This window comes from Apis mellifera, linkage group LG13, assembly GCF_003254395.2.
Source record: "Apis mellifera strain DH4 linkage group LG13, Amel_HAv3.1, whole genome shotgun sequence".
Taxonomy (NCBI): Eukaryota; Metazoa; Arthropoda; class Insecta; order Hymenoptera; family Apidae; genus Apis; species Apis mellifera.
Genome location: NC_037650.1, coordinates 8,565,309 through 8,581,704, shown reverse-complemented (window position 1 = coordinate 8,581,704; position 16,396 = coordinate 8,565,309). Strand labels below are relative to the sequence as shown.

The following is a 16,396-nucleotide window of genomic DNA, read 5'->3' as shown; positions in this document are numbered from 1 at the left end:
AAAATAATAAATCCGTACAAATTCTCTTTACGATCGAGCGTCAGATTTTATCGTTGCAACGATAATTTCACGTATTTCGCATCATATTTCACACATGTTGCAATGTTCTTCCTTTTTGTTCAACAATGTTGCTCTTAATAGCTTCGCAATAGGATGCAAATGCAACGATACGAGTTTCTTCGCTATATCACTTTTGTATTTCTTAATTGGCCAGTAGTAGCTGTCATTTGGAAGATTCGTCGTTATTTCTTTTTTCGTTCCACTGATTTCCATTTGTTATAAAAATTCATTGTAACAGTTTTTTTTTATGCGAATGAGAAATGAGAAAATGAAAGCTTTCCACATCCAAGAATAAGAATAAGAATAAATGGATAATTGTTTATTTTATCGAGACGATAAAATAGATATATCGTTTAATCGGATGTTGTCAAGTAGGTTTGCTTGATTTATAAGATGATTTTTATGATTTGGATTTCTTAAATATTTTTAATTTCGTTTTATAACGAAAAGAATATTTTGAAATGGAAATATAAAAGAAATTTTTTGGGAAGATTTTTTTTTTCTGGCGTTGGTTTCATCGGAATTTGAAATTAAATAATAAATTTTTGCGAAATTTTGAGACTTGGAATTTTTATTTTTTTCTCGAATTGAAAAAAGTTTTTTTTATCTCAAACCTTAATGGCCCCTGTTTTACTTGGAATCTTGACTGTAAATGTTCGAATGAAATCATTCGATTAACATTAACAGGTATGGCAAAGCGATATTTATTTATAATTTACAAATCTGGAGAAATCTTCTTCTAGCTGTCATCGTTACCTCGGCCATTTTATTATCCATAAAAACCGTCAACGTATTACGTTTATACATTTACGGTTCTACGGAAGGGGGACGAACGCTTATTCAAACTTTTAAATATCATTTTATGGCAAGGAGACGAAGAATCTCAATTTTCTGGCCTTCTTAAAAAAAAAAAAAAAAAAAAAATTAAAACGCGAATCAATGCCAAATAAACGTTACTCGGTCAATCTTTATATAATTCAAGGGTATAATAAAATCAACGACATACGCGTGACTTATGAACGCTTATGGTGGAGAGGTGTTTCTCGCCGGCCTGATAAGACCACCTGCGCGTCAAGACTCTTTCCAGATAAAAATCTTGCGCTTCGCGTAGCCGGCACGGTGGTGAGCCCATAGGTAGTGCCCACCATCCACCACAATGGTTATTGTTTCACCACGGTATGCGAGCGGCGTTGTGTGCCGCCTATTTATGACACATTATGCGAAAGCGCACCCGATAGAGTACGAGTATTGCATTTCGTGCCATTGTGATGGCAACAATGATATACCCTGGAGCCCATATACCCTGGTACCACTACATAAATCACGATTCGTGCCGCGCATCGATGCCCTTGCCTCGATGCTTTGCCCAGGTAGGTGTAGCCCACAAATACTTCGCGCCCTTTCTCCTTTCCTCTTTTTCATTTTATAAATATCGAAAATCCCTCGATTCCATATCATCAGAGATTTCCTTCTCTGCAAAAAAATTCCGCTTTTTTTTTATTACTTTCAGAGATTTTAAGAGGATCTACTTTTCTATCTACTTAATACTTTACTCCTCGATATAAATTCTTCGAATTATTCTTATTAGAAGATTATATAGGATAATTCTGCAAAGATGAATCATTGTAAAATTACAACGAGAAATTTTTTATTCCCACTCTTTCACCCCACAACGATTCGCGCGAAGTTCCATCCATTGCACGCGTCAAGTGACAAGGTTTGAGGTTAAAATTTACAGTTGGCGATAACTGAGAGCGCTGTAGTAGCGTGGACAGTGGCGGCCATACATCGCGGTGGCGCCGGAATCGCAGAATTCGTGTCGTCGGACGTTAACGTTCATTAGGCTGGTCGTTAAAGAGCAGAAAAGAAAACGACGCGATTTACCGAGATTTCTGCCGCTTGAAAATGATATTTTCTGCGGCGGAGGCGTGTGTCTTGGTTGAACGTGCGTCGTGGAACGTTGCAAGATGAGGCGAGGAGCAGAAGGAAAAAGGGAGAAGGAAGGAGTAGCCGCACGGTGGTTTATTCGCGAGGGCAGAGGGAGGGAGAGGCAACGGTATGCAAATCGTGGCTTTACCTTCGATATAGAGAGCCAAGGTGCGCGCGATTCGAAGGTAGGGACTGCTGCCTCCAACGTTCGCCATATATCCTCGTAATTAAGTCGGTCCCTCTTATTAAGCACCGTGCGTTCCCTAGGTATATATAGTGTCGCTGATTAAAGGACACAGCCTGTAGCGAGGATCCTCTCCTTCCAGAGGCCCGTGTTGACTCATAGACATCGGTTAGTCGTCGTTTTCTAAACGTTGGTCCAAGGTTCAGACGGGATAATCGACGATACAATTCATTGGAAAAGTTTGAAGAGAGAGGATGGGTGTTGTAAATTTCGAGTCAATTGGATTGGAAACAGACGAGAAAGAAGACTATTTCTAAATTATGTAATATGAAATTAATGGATTATTGAAGATGATTTTGAAAATAGAATCTGATTTACGAAATAGTTTTGAGGTTATGTATGCTAAGAAGGAAAGAAGATTTATTATCATTAATAATTATTAAATTTTTACGAGAAGATTTTTGAGAATTTGTAATAAAAATATTTAGAAGGCACTATTAAAATTATATACGATGTGAATAATCTGTTTTCTTCTTAAAGGAAGTTTTGTTATTAACCGTCTTTGCGGTTATTAAGATAATTGACATAAAAAGTATTTTGATAAAATTTCCGAGAACGTTTCGAATATTTAGATGATCATGATTTCGCGAACAATCTTTTTATCCTTCTTCGCATTCTCCAATCCTCCTTCTCTAAGGAATAATTTTCTCCCTCCCCTTGAATTTTTATCATTATAGGAGTTAAAACGTGAAGGGGTTGTTGAAAGCTTGTTTAACTGTTGGAATTTCCAGAATGATTTTCTTGACCCGAAGAATTCCCTTCTTCGTCCCTCATTCAATGGAACTATTTCTTATTCCGCTCGTTCAATCGCTAAATGCACGCTGTTAGAATCTTACTCTACGCAAAATGTTCCTACGTTTCTTAACCCCAGAGGACTTGGCGCAAAAATTATCTCCTTTAAATTTACTTTTTACTACTTCTTTAAATTATAATATAATATTCAACAGAGTCCCCATCTTCCATCAATGATATCATCTAATAGAAATGCTTCTAAGGCATAAGCCAAGATGTTATTATCATTAGCATTAAGTAGAAAATGATACACTCTTTATTACACATCTTTCACGTTAACGCAAACAAAGCTATGTCACCTCAGATTTTATAGCTAACATTATCTTCCTTCTTCAAAAACCATCTAATCAAGACAAGAGAAACCAATTAACGACCACACCTCTGCTCAAAAGAAACGAAAAGAATTAGAGAGAGAGAGGGGGGAGAACAGAGAGAGAGAGAGAGAGAGAGAAAGAGAGGATATTTGCAGGTTTGCAGAATATCGTTTGATTTGACGGCAGCTAGCCGGAAAGCCAGCTTCTCAATCCCCTTTTCCCATTGGCCACGGCGCGTTTCAGTCGCTCGCGACAGCACGGTCGCGCCGCATTCCAGCCACGCGCCTTGCCTAGGAACACTGGCGTAACTACCGAGCCTTAACGAGCCGATTTGTCAACCGGTATATATGCCGTGGCCCTCGATAAGAAGACACGTCGCTCGAGATGACGATTACGGGGCAATCGATCGTGAAATGCCAGCAGGCGATCGGATACCCGATTGTCGCCCCACTTTTACAAATCGATCGCTGGTGCGGCTCCTTCCACGTTTCCGATTGGGAACGTGGGTATTCGCGATGTTTTTTCCTCTGCGGCCTCCATTCCGTCGGACAAAGGAAGGACACCTCCCTTGTTCTTATTTTTGCCGAAACGTTCCGCCTTCTGCTGGAAGGAAATAAAGAAATATCGGGGGAAGATTGTTTCTGCGGTTCGTGGTTTTCTTTCGGGAATTGCGATGAAAAGGTTCTTAGAGAATTGGCAAATGGTTCAAAACAGGAAAGTGGAGTTAATCTCTCTCTTAATAATTATAATTTTATAAATATCGAGTAAAAACGTACTTGATTGAGTTTGATTATAGAGTTTTCTATTTCTGTTTCTATTTTTTAAATAGGTATTTTATTATACAAACAAGAATCGTGAAAAAAATTTTTTAAATCTTTTCGATTCGTTCTTTCTCAAAGTAAAGGAAGAAAAAGGAATATGTGAAAACGAATTACTGAAACGCCATCAAATATATTCGCATTCTTCCCTAAAAAAATAAGAAAAACGGGAGAAATCCATCGAAAAGTCGCCAAACTGTGACCTTCTCCACGAGAAAAAAAGAGGAAGAAGAAAAAAAAAGAGAAAAGAAAAATTTTCTAGAAGGATGATTATTTTCGAGAATCGTAGCTACCTACGTCAATGGGAATCTGCTAGGTACAGCAAGAGCAGCAAAAGCAGCACGAGCCGGGGCTGTGTAGTCGTGGTCGAGCGGAGGCGGTGGGAGCCGTCCGCTCTACCGTGGCGTGGAGAAGCGAAAGAGGAGCAAAAAGGAGCCGCGCACGGCGAAAAGGCGTGCGTGGTAGGGGATGAACGTGGAGAAGGTGGTGGTAGACGAGGAGAGCGGTATCGGAGTGGTGGAAGGATGGAGAGAGAGGGAACAGCCGCGACACAATCACGTCCTGCACGCGCCGTGCCCGGAGCCACTTTCAGACGCTGTTACACGAGGCACCGGCTCCTTTCCTCGACTTCCGGACTGGCAAAGTAAGTTTTTATGTCGGAAACACTCCGCCATTCCCCATGATGCCTTTACCGTGACGCACGTGGGAACTATCTGGAACTTGTTCGTGACGTTAAGAAAATTAAAAATTGATAATTTTTATCTAGGTTTAAATTATATCGTATCGTTCTTATAATTTTGTTTTTGGATTGTTTTTTTTTTTATATTTGTTTTTGGATTAATTTCCGTGAACGGCAAAATTCTGGATCATTTTGATTTTTCTTAAAATTTATCTTGCTTTCTCTTTTTTTTCTTTAAGTATTTCGTTTCGATACTATTTTGATATTATTTTATTGAATTGTTGTGTTTTTTTTCTTTTTTGTTAAACGAGTAAAATTTCTTTCTTCAAAAATATTTTGTAATTGTGCTGAAGAAGAAAAGAAGAAAAGAATTACAAAATGAGAACGGTTAAAAGTTATTCTTGAAATGGTTAATTGATAGATATTGATTAGAATAGAGTATATATATGAGTAGAAGTACTTGAACTCCATCTAGACCATCCTCGAAATTGATTTAACCAATCAATTGATTAAATTAACTCACTTATAAACCATCGAATGTTCAATCAATCTTCGCAAGATATATAATAGAATATAATTAATAATAACGTCAATTGCTTGTTGAAAACCATTTAAACTATACAACCTAACCTAAAAACTTTTCCAATTTTTCTAATCAATATCCTATTACATAAAAAAACAAAAAAACTTTAACTCAGCGTCTGTCCATCAAAATCATTATTCATTAAACGATTTTCATGCCATGTAATCGATCCTTCATCAAATCTTCCCAAACGAAGTATATATACATATACATTTTGGCGGCAAAATTAGAAATTTGCCAGAAAAGTTAAATCACTTCTACTTTTAAATAACACGGATATTCGAATATTCGAATCAGCGAGGAAACAGGCAGCCGGAAATCTTGGATTCGTCTCGTGTAACATTACTTCGATCACGATCACCGCTCGAGGCGCGCACAGGCGTCTGACCCATGCGCTTCTAGCGCTCGAGGCAGCCTCCAAGTGTGGGAACTCCTCACCTCGAAGCCTCCCGACGACCTTTGCCGGCAACCTGCAACCGCATATCTCGCTACACCCTTGAAACATCGGCATAGATACGCCTCGACACGGTTCCCTCTTCTTCTTCTTCTTCTTTTTTTTTTTTTCCCTCCCTTCTTCTTCCCCTCTTTCTCTTTCCTTTTCCCTTCCACGCCTTTTTCCTTTTTCTTTCCCCTCACGAGTCGATCCCATCGGCCCAAATGGAGTCCTCAGGATAACGGGTTCAAGGTGGACCATTAGCTGTGACGTATTCCGGTTTACAGAGGAACGTATTGTGTCGAGCTGATTGCACGCCGCGGGCAGAATGGCTGGGTCGGCCATTTATCTTGCGCCTTCGCGAACTCGCAGAAAAAGCGGCGATCGGGAAAAAAATGTAGCCGTTGAGAAAAAAATGAATCGGATCGGCCGTGGATTGAGCCGTTCAGCCTGGCCTTTTATTAGATTGGCGAAGTGGAATCTTGCGGTTCTTTCTGGATATTCTTTGGTCATCGAATTAGAATATATATATATATTTTTTGCGATTTGAGGAAATTTTAATATATAACAAAATCTACGAATATTCTTTTGCGATTGTTGCGATTAATTTAGCAAAGGAATCGTTTATTCAATGATATTTGTGCATTAAAAGGTTTAGGCTTAACAATTGATTCTCTGATAATTCTGTTGAATGATTCTTCTTTTATCTTCATAGTAAGAAAACATTATATTTTTAATTGTACGATTATTACGCGTCTCGGTTGTTTTATCAGTTCTTATAGCCTTTATGTTAGACACGTTTCGTAAGACTAGAATTTCTTAAGTATTTCCTCTATTAACTTCTTAATTATATGTTTTGATAAATTACTGGAACGTAGAATTATTTTTCATCGTTTTAAAATTTATACTGTTTCATTTAATCTTTAAAAATTGCGATAATAAAATCGTTCGATTATTAATCTATTAAATTTTTCGCGTAAAACAATTATAATTTTTTTTTTATAATGTTTTATAAGCCCAATAATAATATTATTTAGCAAAGGAAAATAAATGTAAATATATATAATAATATTATATGTTTTACATTTATAAATAATAATTCAAAATATAAATTTTTAACGATTTCATGGATCATTGGAAACACAATTGATAATTGAAATTTGCAATATATTTAAATTTTACGGAATATTCTCACGATTGAAACTTGTCATTAACACACACGGAACTGAAAAGTTGTCTGACTCTTCTCTCCGTCAAATAAGATTCCGTACGTGTGGCGTCGATGTGATCATAAGCATCGTCGATTACGTTAGGCTAGGTGTGTTATCAAACCGTAATTACAGTGATTTTCCCTGTATCCTTGTCTCTTTTTAAGATTCTTTTTCCACGATAGACAAGCTTCGCGGGGCAGGGTTCAAGGCGAATTACTCGACATTTAACGAGTTTCTAGTTGTTTTGCTTGTTTGTATCGTTGTTTACGAAACGTTTTAAGCTACGTTTTCATGGATATATAGAACGCATTTCCTGTAATTGAAAATAAAATTGATAATTACAAAAAAAAATAACATAATTTGTGCAACGATAATTTAGTTTTTATTGTATTTTTTTAAGAAATTAAGTAATTAATTCATTTTTTTTAAATAGATTTCGATAAGTATCGTGAAAAATTGTATTTTTTATTGTAATTATCTGTAATTATTTATTCGTTGAAATATTAATCTTTTAAAAAAACATTTTAAGAAAAGAATACGAAATTACGTAGTGTTCAATTGCACAAATCGTTTTGATTCTTTTAAGTATTCTACAATATTCTAGAATTGTTTTAAAGTACTTATAAAGTACTTATAAAGAAAAGAAAATCTAATTCAAGATGGTAAAATAAAATATGAGAAATATAAGAAAGAAAATATATAAATATATATATATATCTTTTTATTTATATATATATATAAATAAAAATAAATTTTTTCTTCTGATATTTAATAATATTACTATTGATACAAAAGTTGATATACAAAAATATCGCTTAAAACTTGTTTATTAAGTTATAAACTATTACAATTTGCGTTAGATAAAGCACAACGGTGCGTTGCGCCGTATAGCGGCGACAGAACGAAACAACTCCATCTCTGTCATATCATCGATTCACTCTGTCTTACTTCATCTAACGCAAACTTCAATTGTAATTGTTTGATCAAATTTTATATCATGTTCTGACTTTTAGAATTCTCCAAAGAGACAATTGTCCATCGACAATTTATATAAAAAATAGATTTATATAAAAATTAAAAAATATATATAAAAAGAGTAAAATTATGAAAAAGACAAAAAAAAAAATATGAAAAATATAAGATTCAAAACGAAGAATATAGAAACGAATAATTCTTCATCGATTCAATTTTCAAACGAACGAGTCACGAAGATGAAAAACAGAGAAAGAAAGTGAATAATCGGAGAGATATCTTCCCGTGACCTTTCGCCACGAGCGTGTACATAGGGGGGCCCAGTACGCGACCATGATCCTCGATCTGGATCGAACGAGTGATCCGGTTTCTGGTCGCATCGAAGGTGAAGGCTCGCAATTACTATCACAATGGCGAATCCTCGAGGGTGCATTCGGTCGTCGTGCGACCTAAGTACAGGCTACGCGGGCCTTCGCTCGCGTACGGATCGTTGCGTCCCCCGCGATCCCATCGTTCAATGATTGCTGCTCACGTTCGAGAAGGGACTTTTAAAGCCCTGCAGCTGCGTTTACATGTTCATCGACTCCTCGGTACCGAGGCAGAGTCAACCTCGTGATTTTTGCGCGGTGTTCATCGCTGGACGGCTGTCAAGTGTTTGCTCAACGCTTTAAACCGCGTTTTTCTTTTCCTTCGTGTTTTCTTCGAATTATACGCCGTTCGAAAGTCGCCTTCGAAGATTTCCTCTTTTTGGAAAGGAGAAATTTGAAATTTTGGTTATCAATGATTAATTTAATGTTCAATGAAGGAATGAGAATTTCCTCCTTTCAAGAATGGAGGAATCTAAAATAATATTGGAAATTTTAATAGTTTTTTTTTTTTGAAATTAGTAGAAACCAAGGTAAAAAGAATATATTAATATTTCATGATAGAATTTAAATTATTACAGAGAAATTCTGTTATGAAGAGTGTTTTTATAAAATTAGAACCTAATACATTTGTCCAAGTCCAATTTTTCTAAGAACATATTTTTTATGTTAATTATTGAACTGGCTACTTGCGAGCATTCATTTTCCTGGTAAATGATGAGCAATCGTTAAATAAACATTCTATGACAAAGCATTATTCGAATGTAATGCAAATGAAATTCATAAATAGTATTATTGGAGAGAGAGGAAAAGTGAGAGAGAGAGAAACAGAATACGAATATTTTAAATATTTCTAATATTTTGAATCTAATATTTGAATTAGTTGAGACCCAAAAATGGAGAGAGATCTATTTATGAAATAGGCATAGGTTTATAATATGTATTATAATTATAAATTTCTTTTATAATTACAAATAATAATAATTGAGAATCTTTGGAATATAACGAGAAATCTTGTGTCTATAATTAAGTTTCGTATCGAAAGAATCATTTCATTCAATTTTCAAATGATCTTTTCTCTGAAAAACATCCTTAATGAATTTTTTAACTTATTAGTCTGTACGTAGATCTGTTCCAGATTTTTTAACCCGTATATTCCTATTAATTAAGCTATTCAGGTTGCATCGTATCCATCTACTTTTCAAATAATGAGATAAAATAAATAATTTAAAGGAACCACTGTTTTTATGCATTTCACTGTATCTAAATTTCATCAGGTAAGAAAACTCACGAACTCTTTTCCACAGAAAATTCTATTGTCATGTAAAATCAACATTAAAACAAAGAAATCTCTGGAGAATCTTTCTCTAAAATTTACATGATTGTCAATTCTAATTTTTATTGTGCTTCTCTAATCTCAATCAATTAACTTAACATCTCATTTCTCCACTACTTTTCTTTTTCTGGAACGATCTATGCATTTGATTTCACATATATATATATATATTATATATTGTAATATATGTGACATCAAGGCCATTGTCTCAATTCAAGGACCAACACATGACCTTTGAATGACTGGATTATTCAGATGTTGAGTTGTTCGATTAACTGGACTATGACCAACGTCATACGTTATATACGCGTTTGCGTATCTAATGGTGCCAACACACCTTTCTCCATCACGATGCTCGAACACCTGTTTTCAAACGTACGCTTTCATACGTGACGTACCTACGCAATCTTTCGAGGCAGCCACACCTGTTTTGTCGTCGATAGATGTGTCAGACTTTGGGATGACGAGGAATCCAGTCTCGTCTATTCTTAATTATCCTGAAATCACGCTAACTTCGAAATTATGATAAATGAATTTGAGGATGAAAGAAAGATCGCAGGACGCTTGAATTTTCGTTAATCATTTTGGAATATTGAACTTGTGATTATTTTATGTTGTAAAAAAATTAAACGAAAAGGGAATTTTTTTTCTATTCTGCAATCTCGACTCTTTACTTTTAATGGCTTTTATTCTTTTTCTATTTCTTATTTTATTTTTCTTTTTTTTTTTTTCTTTACCAGTGTTTCTGACGATATGCGTTTCTAGTGAATCATATTTCTTCAGACACAGTAAATTTACATGAATCAAAGTAAAGAAAAGTAAAAGGAAAAGTCTCATTTATCACGATACCTGCTAGAAAAGTTTTGAAAAAATCGAGAATCTCCCACGTCCTTTCAAATTAAAATTCGAAATATTATTTATCACAAATAAAAACATCTAATTCAAATTTTCTTACAAAATCAAATTATATTTTCCGAAAAACTCCTCAAACTTCAAATTACTCTTTGCTCCTCCATAACAGGAAATAACACACAGTCAGAAGCTTAACACGTTTGTCACAAAAAAACATTCCTAATAAAACAATTTTAACCACGTCTTCACACCGATATCGTTCTCGATTCAAAAGAAATCTTCTTTTTACACTTTTGCCCTCGTCAGATGCTCCACTACCGCGCCAACATTGCGAAAAAAGCGACAAAAAGAAAGGAAGGGAACGGATAAAAAGTAGAAGTCGTTCGTACTTCCCACGTAGCCACGTAGTTTCTTGCTTCTACTGGGTTCTCTCTATCCGGATTCCCTTGTTCATCCTCGTCCAGGAAGAAAGGAGGGAAAAAGAGGCGACACGTGCGTCCAGTCTTCCGCCGGATTTTCACGACTCTTTGAGCGATGCCGCCAATTAAGCGCACCGACGATCGAACGACGATTTATCGCCTCCTTTCTTGGGCAGAGTGACAGTTGCCGCTCTGAAAATGTTTTCATCCCGGAGGAGGTTCGCATTCGGACTGCCGTGTGATTAGCACGTCGCGATGCCAGCCGTGAAATTTAAGGACTGACAGATCCTCAAAGCTTAAGATGGCTTGTTTCCCGATCGCGTGGATCGTAAAAAAAAAAGGGGATCGCAGGATTGATTCGTATGGATGTGATGCCGTAGTTGGGTAGTTTTAATGTAATTTTATCGAGCTTCGGGTAGTGAATTGGAAGGTGAAAGATGGATGGAGGTTTTGTTTTGGTGGATGATTGGTAGGATGATGGATGGAGTAGGAAATATAGTGGGTATAGAGAGTTTTTTGGTTATTATAGAGAGTTTGTAGTTTGTCGAGGGAAGTGTGAATGTGATAGGTAAATCGGGATGTGATGGATATATATTTTTCGAGTTTTGACGATTTTTGCCAGTTGAATTTATATTGTAACAATAATTTTATCTGATAATAATGGAGCGTTGAAGCGTGATGAAAGAAATTTTTGTTTTTATTTCTCTTCAAATCAAGCGTTAGTTTTATTAACGATTTATTGGCGACAATTGATAATTTATGAATATATTTATTCTTTTATAATTTTACAAGATTGAATGGAATAATTAGCAAGCTGATAATTAATTTGTAAAATTTTGTTTGCACTTAAAATTTCACTTATTTAATTATCGAACTTGTTATTGCTATGGGAGAGAATTTATTACCACTGGTTATAATATATGACTTATAAAATGTCATTAATAATTAGGAGGCATGTGGAGGGGATTGATGGCGAATGGAGCAATTGGTTTTATTATTTAATACATTAATGGTGGTAACAGTGAAAATAGATTTGTGAATTTTTATTTGCACGTTTTTGTGGACGATGTTAAATTTCTGAGAAGCTGATTAATTAATACCGATAGTAAATCGAATAATAACGATGGAGAAACTTTCACTCGTATCCCAGTATTTAAAAAATTGGTACCATTCACTTGCAACTATTCGATTGGATCTCTGCGTACTCGGAATTTTTCCCTCGTAATATCTTGTATCAGATAAATTGTTACAAGTCACCAAGACTTCTTAGAACTTCCTTTCGCCGTGAACTTTCTTGCTCGTTTCTCTGAATCCTTATCTTCCTTAACTGGATTTATCATTAAACGTAAATCTTATCATTTTTTTTTTATTGCAAAAGTCCCTATAGATTTGAAAAATATTCCAGTTATTTTTAAGAGCTTGTAACAAATTTATCTTTAAAGATTTTAAAATCTTCGATAATTCTCTGAAGCAGTATCTCATTTCCTCATAAATGTTAGGGTTGCGCATATTTGTTCTCCGATCTCTATTAACGGTTCACAAATATTTAAATCCACACCTTTTACTAGTTTCACTTCAAAACAAATTGCACGTACAGTACATACAGCTATCTAATCTAGTCCTCTAGATCTATGCCATTCACTATATCATACTTTCAACACTAACCACCATTTTAAAATATTCATTGAGATACACTTATTGAAAATATCTCAAAGATTACCTCTTAATCAAATCTTAACCAACCTATCTTTAAAATCCTTCTATTTCTCTACTTCACCTATTTCACACAATTTCCATTTCGAAATTCTTGGCAACTGTCCTTTTAGTAGATCTAGAATCGAATCACCACCCCAACCAAAACAGATACGTATCAAAAACACCTTGCCTTCTATCCACTCCTACAACTCTCTACTCCCATCATCACCAACACTGCACAATTTCCAACTTCGCAACTTTGAAACGCGCAATCCCAACTCCTCGCTCCTCCTCGTCCGCGAGAAATCGGCGCGCTTCCCTATTTATTTTCTCGTCGCCAATTAATTCGGCCGCGGTGGCGTGGCTCCGCGTGGACCAAGACAAAGCAATCGCGCTCTGGTATCTGCGGTGGCGGGCCTCCTCGGTCGTTTAATTAGCGAGTATTGTGCACCGAGAGGGCGACCGGCCTATCCCTCTCCACCGGCCGGATATCGCGTAACAAGATCTTATTCAGCGTCCGCCGCATCGAGGGTTAATGATGCTATCGCCATACAGTGCCAAAGCGGTCGCATTACAGATACTATTCCGCCGTATTCGCCGAGTGGACCGAGTTCTCGCAACGAGTCGCTTACGACGTCGATATTTCTTTAACGATCCGCCGCTGATCCCACGTGGCCCATCCAACTCGGTGGCTCCGCCATCCTCCTCTTGCTTCTGCCTCTTTCTCCTCCGGTTGGCAAACTTCTCTTCGTCCAGTGGCCCACTCTCTCTCTCTCTCTTTCTCTCCTCTCTTTTTCGAGCTTTTGTTCGATCGGAGGAAGAGGAAGCTTGTCCCTCGCGTGTGTTACCCGGTAAGGATTTCGTAAGGAGTTTGAAGCGATTAATCGACGAGAACTGGATCTTATGAAGATTTTATCACCGGTTTGCTCTTGCACGAAGCAAGCAGCGTGCAAGAAAATTACGTTTGTTGTGCGGATTCGAAGTGGGTGGAGTTTGGAGAGGTTTGGGATACTTGGGATTACTTAAGTTTATTCGAAATTTTTAACTGGTTAACTTTTTCAATGGGTTAATATTCAATTTTGGTTCGTATATATTAACATTTATTTTTAAAAAATAATTTCTTCGTTTTTGGAAAGATTGAAGTTACTTTTATAGGATACAGATTTGAGAAAGTTTAAGTTTTGAAACTGATTCGAATTAGATATAATATTTTTGAGTGAAATATATTTGCATAGTTTATTTTATATTTATCCTATAATTTATTGTTGAGAAAGTAGAAAAGAGATTCCACCTGTTTTCAAAGTACGCACTTACTTCGAGCCTCCCTATCTCCACTCGCCACAATTTCACGCTTCATAAACCAAATTCCGCTTCGCCTTAAAATTCCAAATCATGAAAAACATTCGGAATTATCACAATCTTCTAAACATAAACTATTCAGAGTTAGTCTTAGCCTGGAACCATGTTTATAAAAAAGAAAAAAAATAACATATATACTTAATCCAACGACTTAATAAAATCCATTCCTGAATTCCACCTTCCTCGACACCTTTCCATCGGCCAAAGAAATTCTCACAGCTTCTGATCCGCTTTAAGGAGAAAGAAAGAGAGAGAAAGAGAGAGATATGTCGATTAAGGATTGGGATCTTCGTGTTCTTCGTACGCCATTCTTCGACGTTGACGACGGTGAAGGCCGCACGATTTCCTTGACGTTTGTGGGAACACGGGCGCTTCTCACATCGCCGCTTATACAAACGGCGCGAACTAGATGATGGGAAGCGTCTGATTACGGCCGTCTGGATTCACTGCCGACTCGATCGATATCGATCCGGATTCCAACACCGTTTTGCATATCCCCATTTCCGACTCGTTTCCAACAGCTCCTCGGCGTTAACTTAATTGCACGCTACAGCATATATTCGCGTTCACCTGTTATCAATATCCATCCAAGGTGTATGGTAAAATCTGGTTGGAAGAGTTTATAACGGGAAGAATGTTGAGCATTCCCGTTTATTTTTAGTCGATGAAGAGATCGGGGGAAACGTTGTGCCGGTATGTGGATGAGATGTTAATCTGGCAAAATTTTCTTTAAAAATAGTTACAACAATGTGAAATTCTCTGTCCAATATCTCTTCGTCTCTCTCTCTTTCTCTTTTTCTCTCTCTCTTAAATCCTGGTCTCATAGATCAATTTTTTGTTCTTTCATTTCGAAAAGAAGTAGAGTTCTTATTTCCGGTGGATTTTTATTCAACGTTGAATAATTATTGCACATCATCGTTCGACCGATTAACTGCATGGTCGAAGGAATGGGTGGAGTCGTATGTCGTGTAAACGCCACGATTCCTAATTACAATATTAATCGCCATGTCTTATTGATTAAGATCGAGCCACTGGATTAAAGAAAAGATTTTGATCAAAAATTAACCGTGCATCGGAGATTGTAGCCATTTAAAAGATTTAATACGTCGATAACGTGTGTCATTATATTTATACACGCAATAATACGAGGAGGGTCTCAAAGTGTAAATATTCGAATTTTTTTAACGCTGCTCTTTAATGAAATTTATTTTTTATTGGAACAGGTGCGCGTGTATTTTATTTAATTAACGCGGTGTGATAAATTTCTGGGTATTTATAGGTACGAATATTATAAGTGAATAAGTGAAACAATATTTTCAATTTTGAAAAGGAACAGTGTGATTAAATATAACTGTGGGGTGTTGACGGACAATTTATCACTGAAAGGAAACTGAATAAATATGAATGAGAATACCAAAAAACCAATATAAAATTATTTTTCAATATTTAATTATCCCTTATCATTATAAATGAAATTTCATACCTAAGGAATAAAAATTTCTAATCTCTTTTGATTGAAATTTAAAACAAATTTAAGCCAATTCCTATTCGTTAATTTAATAAATTTTCAAATGACAAATACCAATGTATATTCCTTTTATATTTCTTTACATTTTAGTAATAAACTTTCAATAAATTATCTAAGAAATTACAAATTTGAAGTGAAATGGATTAAATTTCACGCATATACATACATAGATACATAGAAAGAACCCATTCCATATGATCGTGACCACAACCTGGAGACACAGAGACCTACATTGCTGCCATTCGAGGGTCTAGCAATGGGTATTTCGGGGTGTGGGTTTTCGTGGAACGGCAGTAAAGCCAACTGGGGTCGGAGCAGACCGCAGATTTATGCGTAGTAAAGGCGGACTGGCTGGTCTTCTCCTCTTCATCCCCTTTTTCTCGTGTTCGGCTCGCGCGCTCGCGCTCGCAAGCCACGCGAGGATGGACATTAGCGTTGCTCTCACCAGTACTTACCAACGGTTACCAAGCGGCATCGTAAATTATTGCCCACGCCCCGAAATTTTTAGTGGTACTTTTGGACTTTTCGAGTGGAACAAACGTTTCCAGCCCACGTGGTTTAAGTGGAAGAAGGAAAAGAAATGAATCAGAAGATGCAAAAAAAAATTATACCTTTTTGCATATTTGTATTATCGTCTCGAGTTTTAGTCTAGGAGGAAGATCCATAGGAAAATGTAATAAAATGTGAATATACAAAATTATCGAACGATGGATTTCTGCATTTGATTAAACTATTGTGAAAAATTCTGTAAAAAATTCTTGATTGATATTTGGTTTTATAAATTATAAAAATGAATTGAAAAATTAT

General features: G+C 36.2%; 2 protein-coding genes across 4 annotated transcripts in view; one reads left to right on the top strand and one right to left on the bottom strand.

Annotated features, from left to right (window-relative positions):
• LOC100576617 overlaps window positions 1-16,396 on the bottom strand; it is a 56,943-nt gene that overhangs the window by 23,066 nt on the left and 17,481 nt on the right. The gene's annotated exons all lie outside the window — the stretch shown is intronic.
• Window positions 4,178-16,396, top strand: part of LOC102655449 — a 297,465-nt gene continuing 285,246 nt past the window's right edge. For 2 of the 3 annotated variants that reach the window (XM_026444803.1, XM_026444802.1), the window contains exon 1: window positions 4,178-4,800. In XM_026444803.1, the coding sequence (XP_026300588.1) occupies window positions 4,626-4,800 (175 nt within the window). In that variant the 5' untranslated portion in view covers window positions 4,178-4,625. The remainder of the gene's footprint in view (window positions 4,801-16,396) is intronic. The other variant, XR_003305984.1, reaches the window with a different exon arrangement.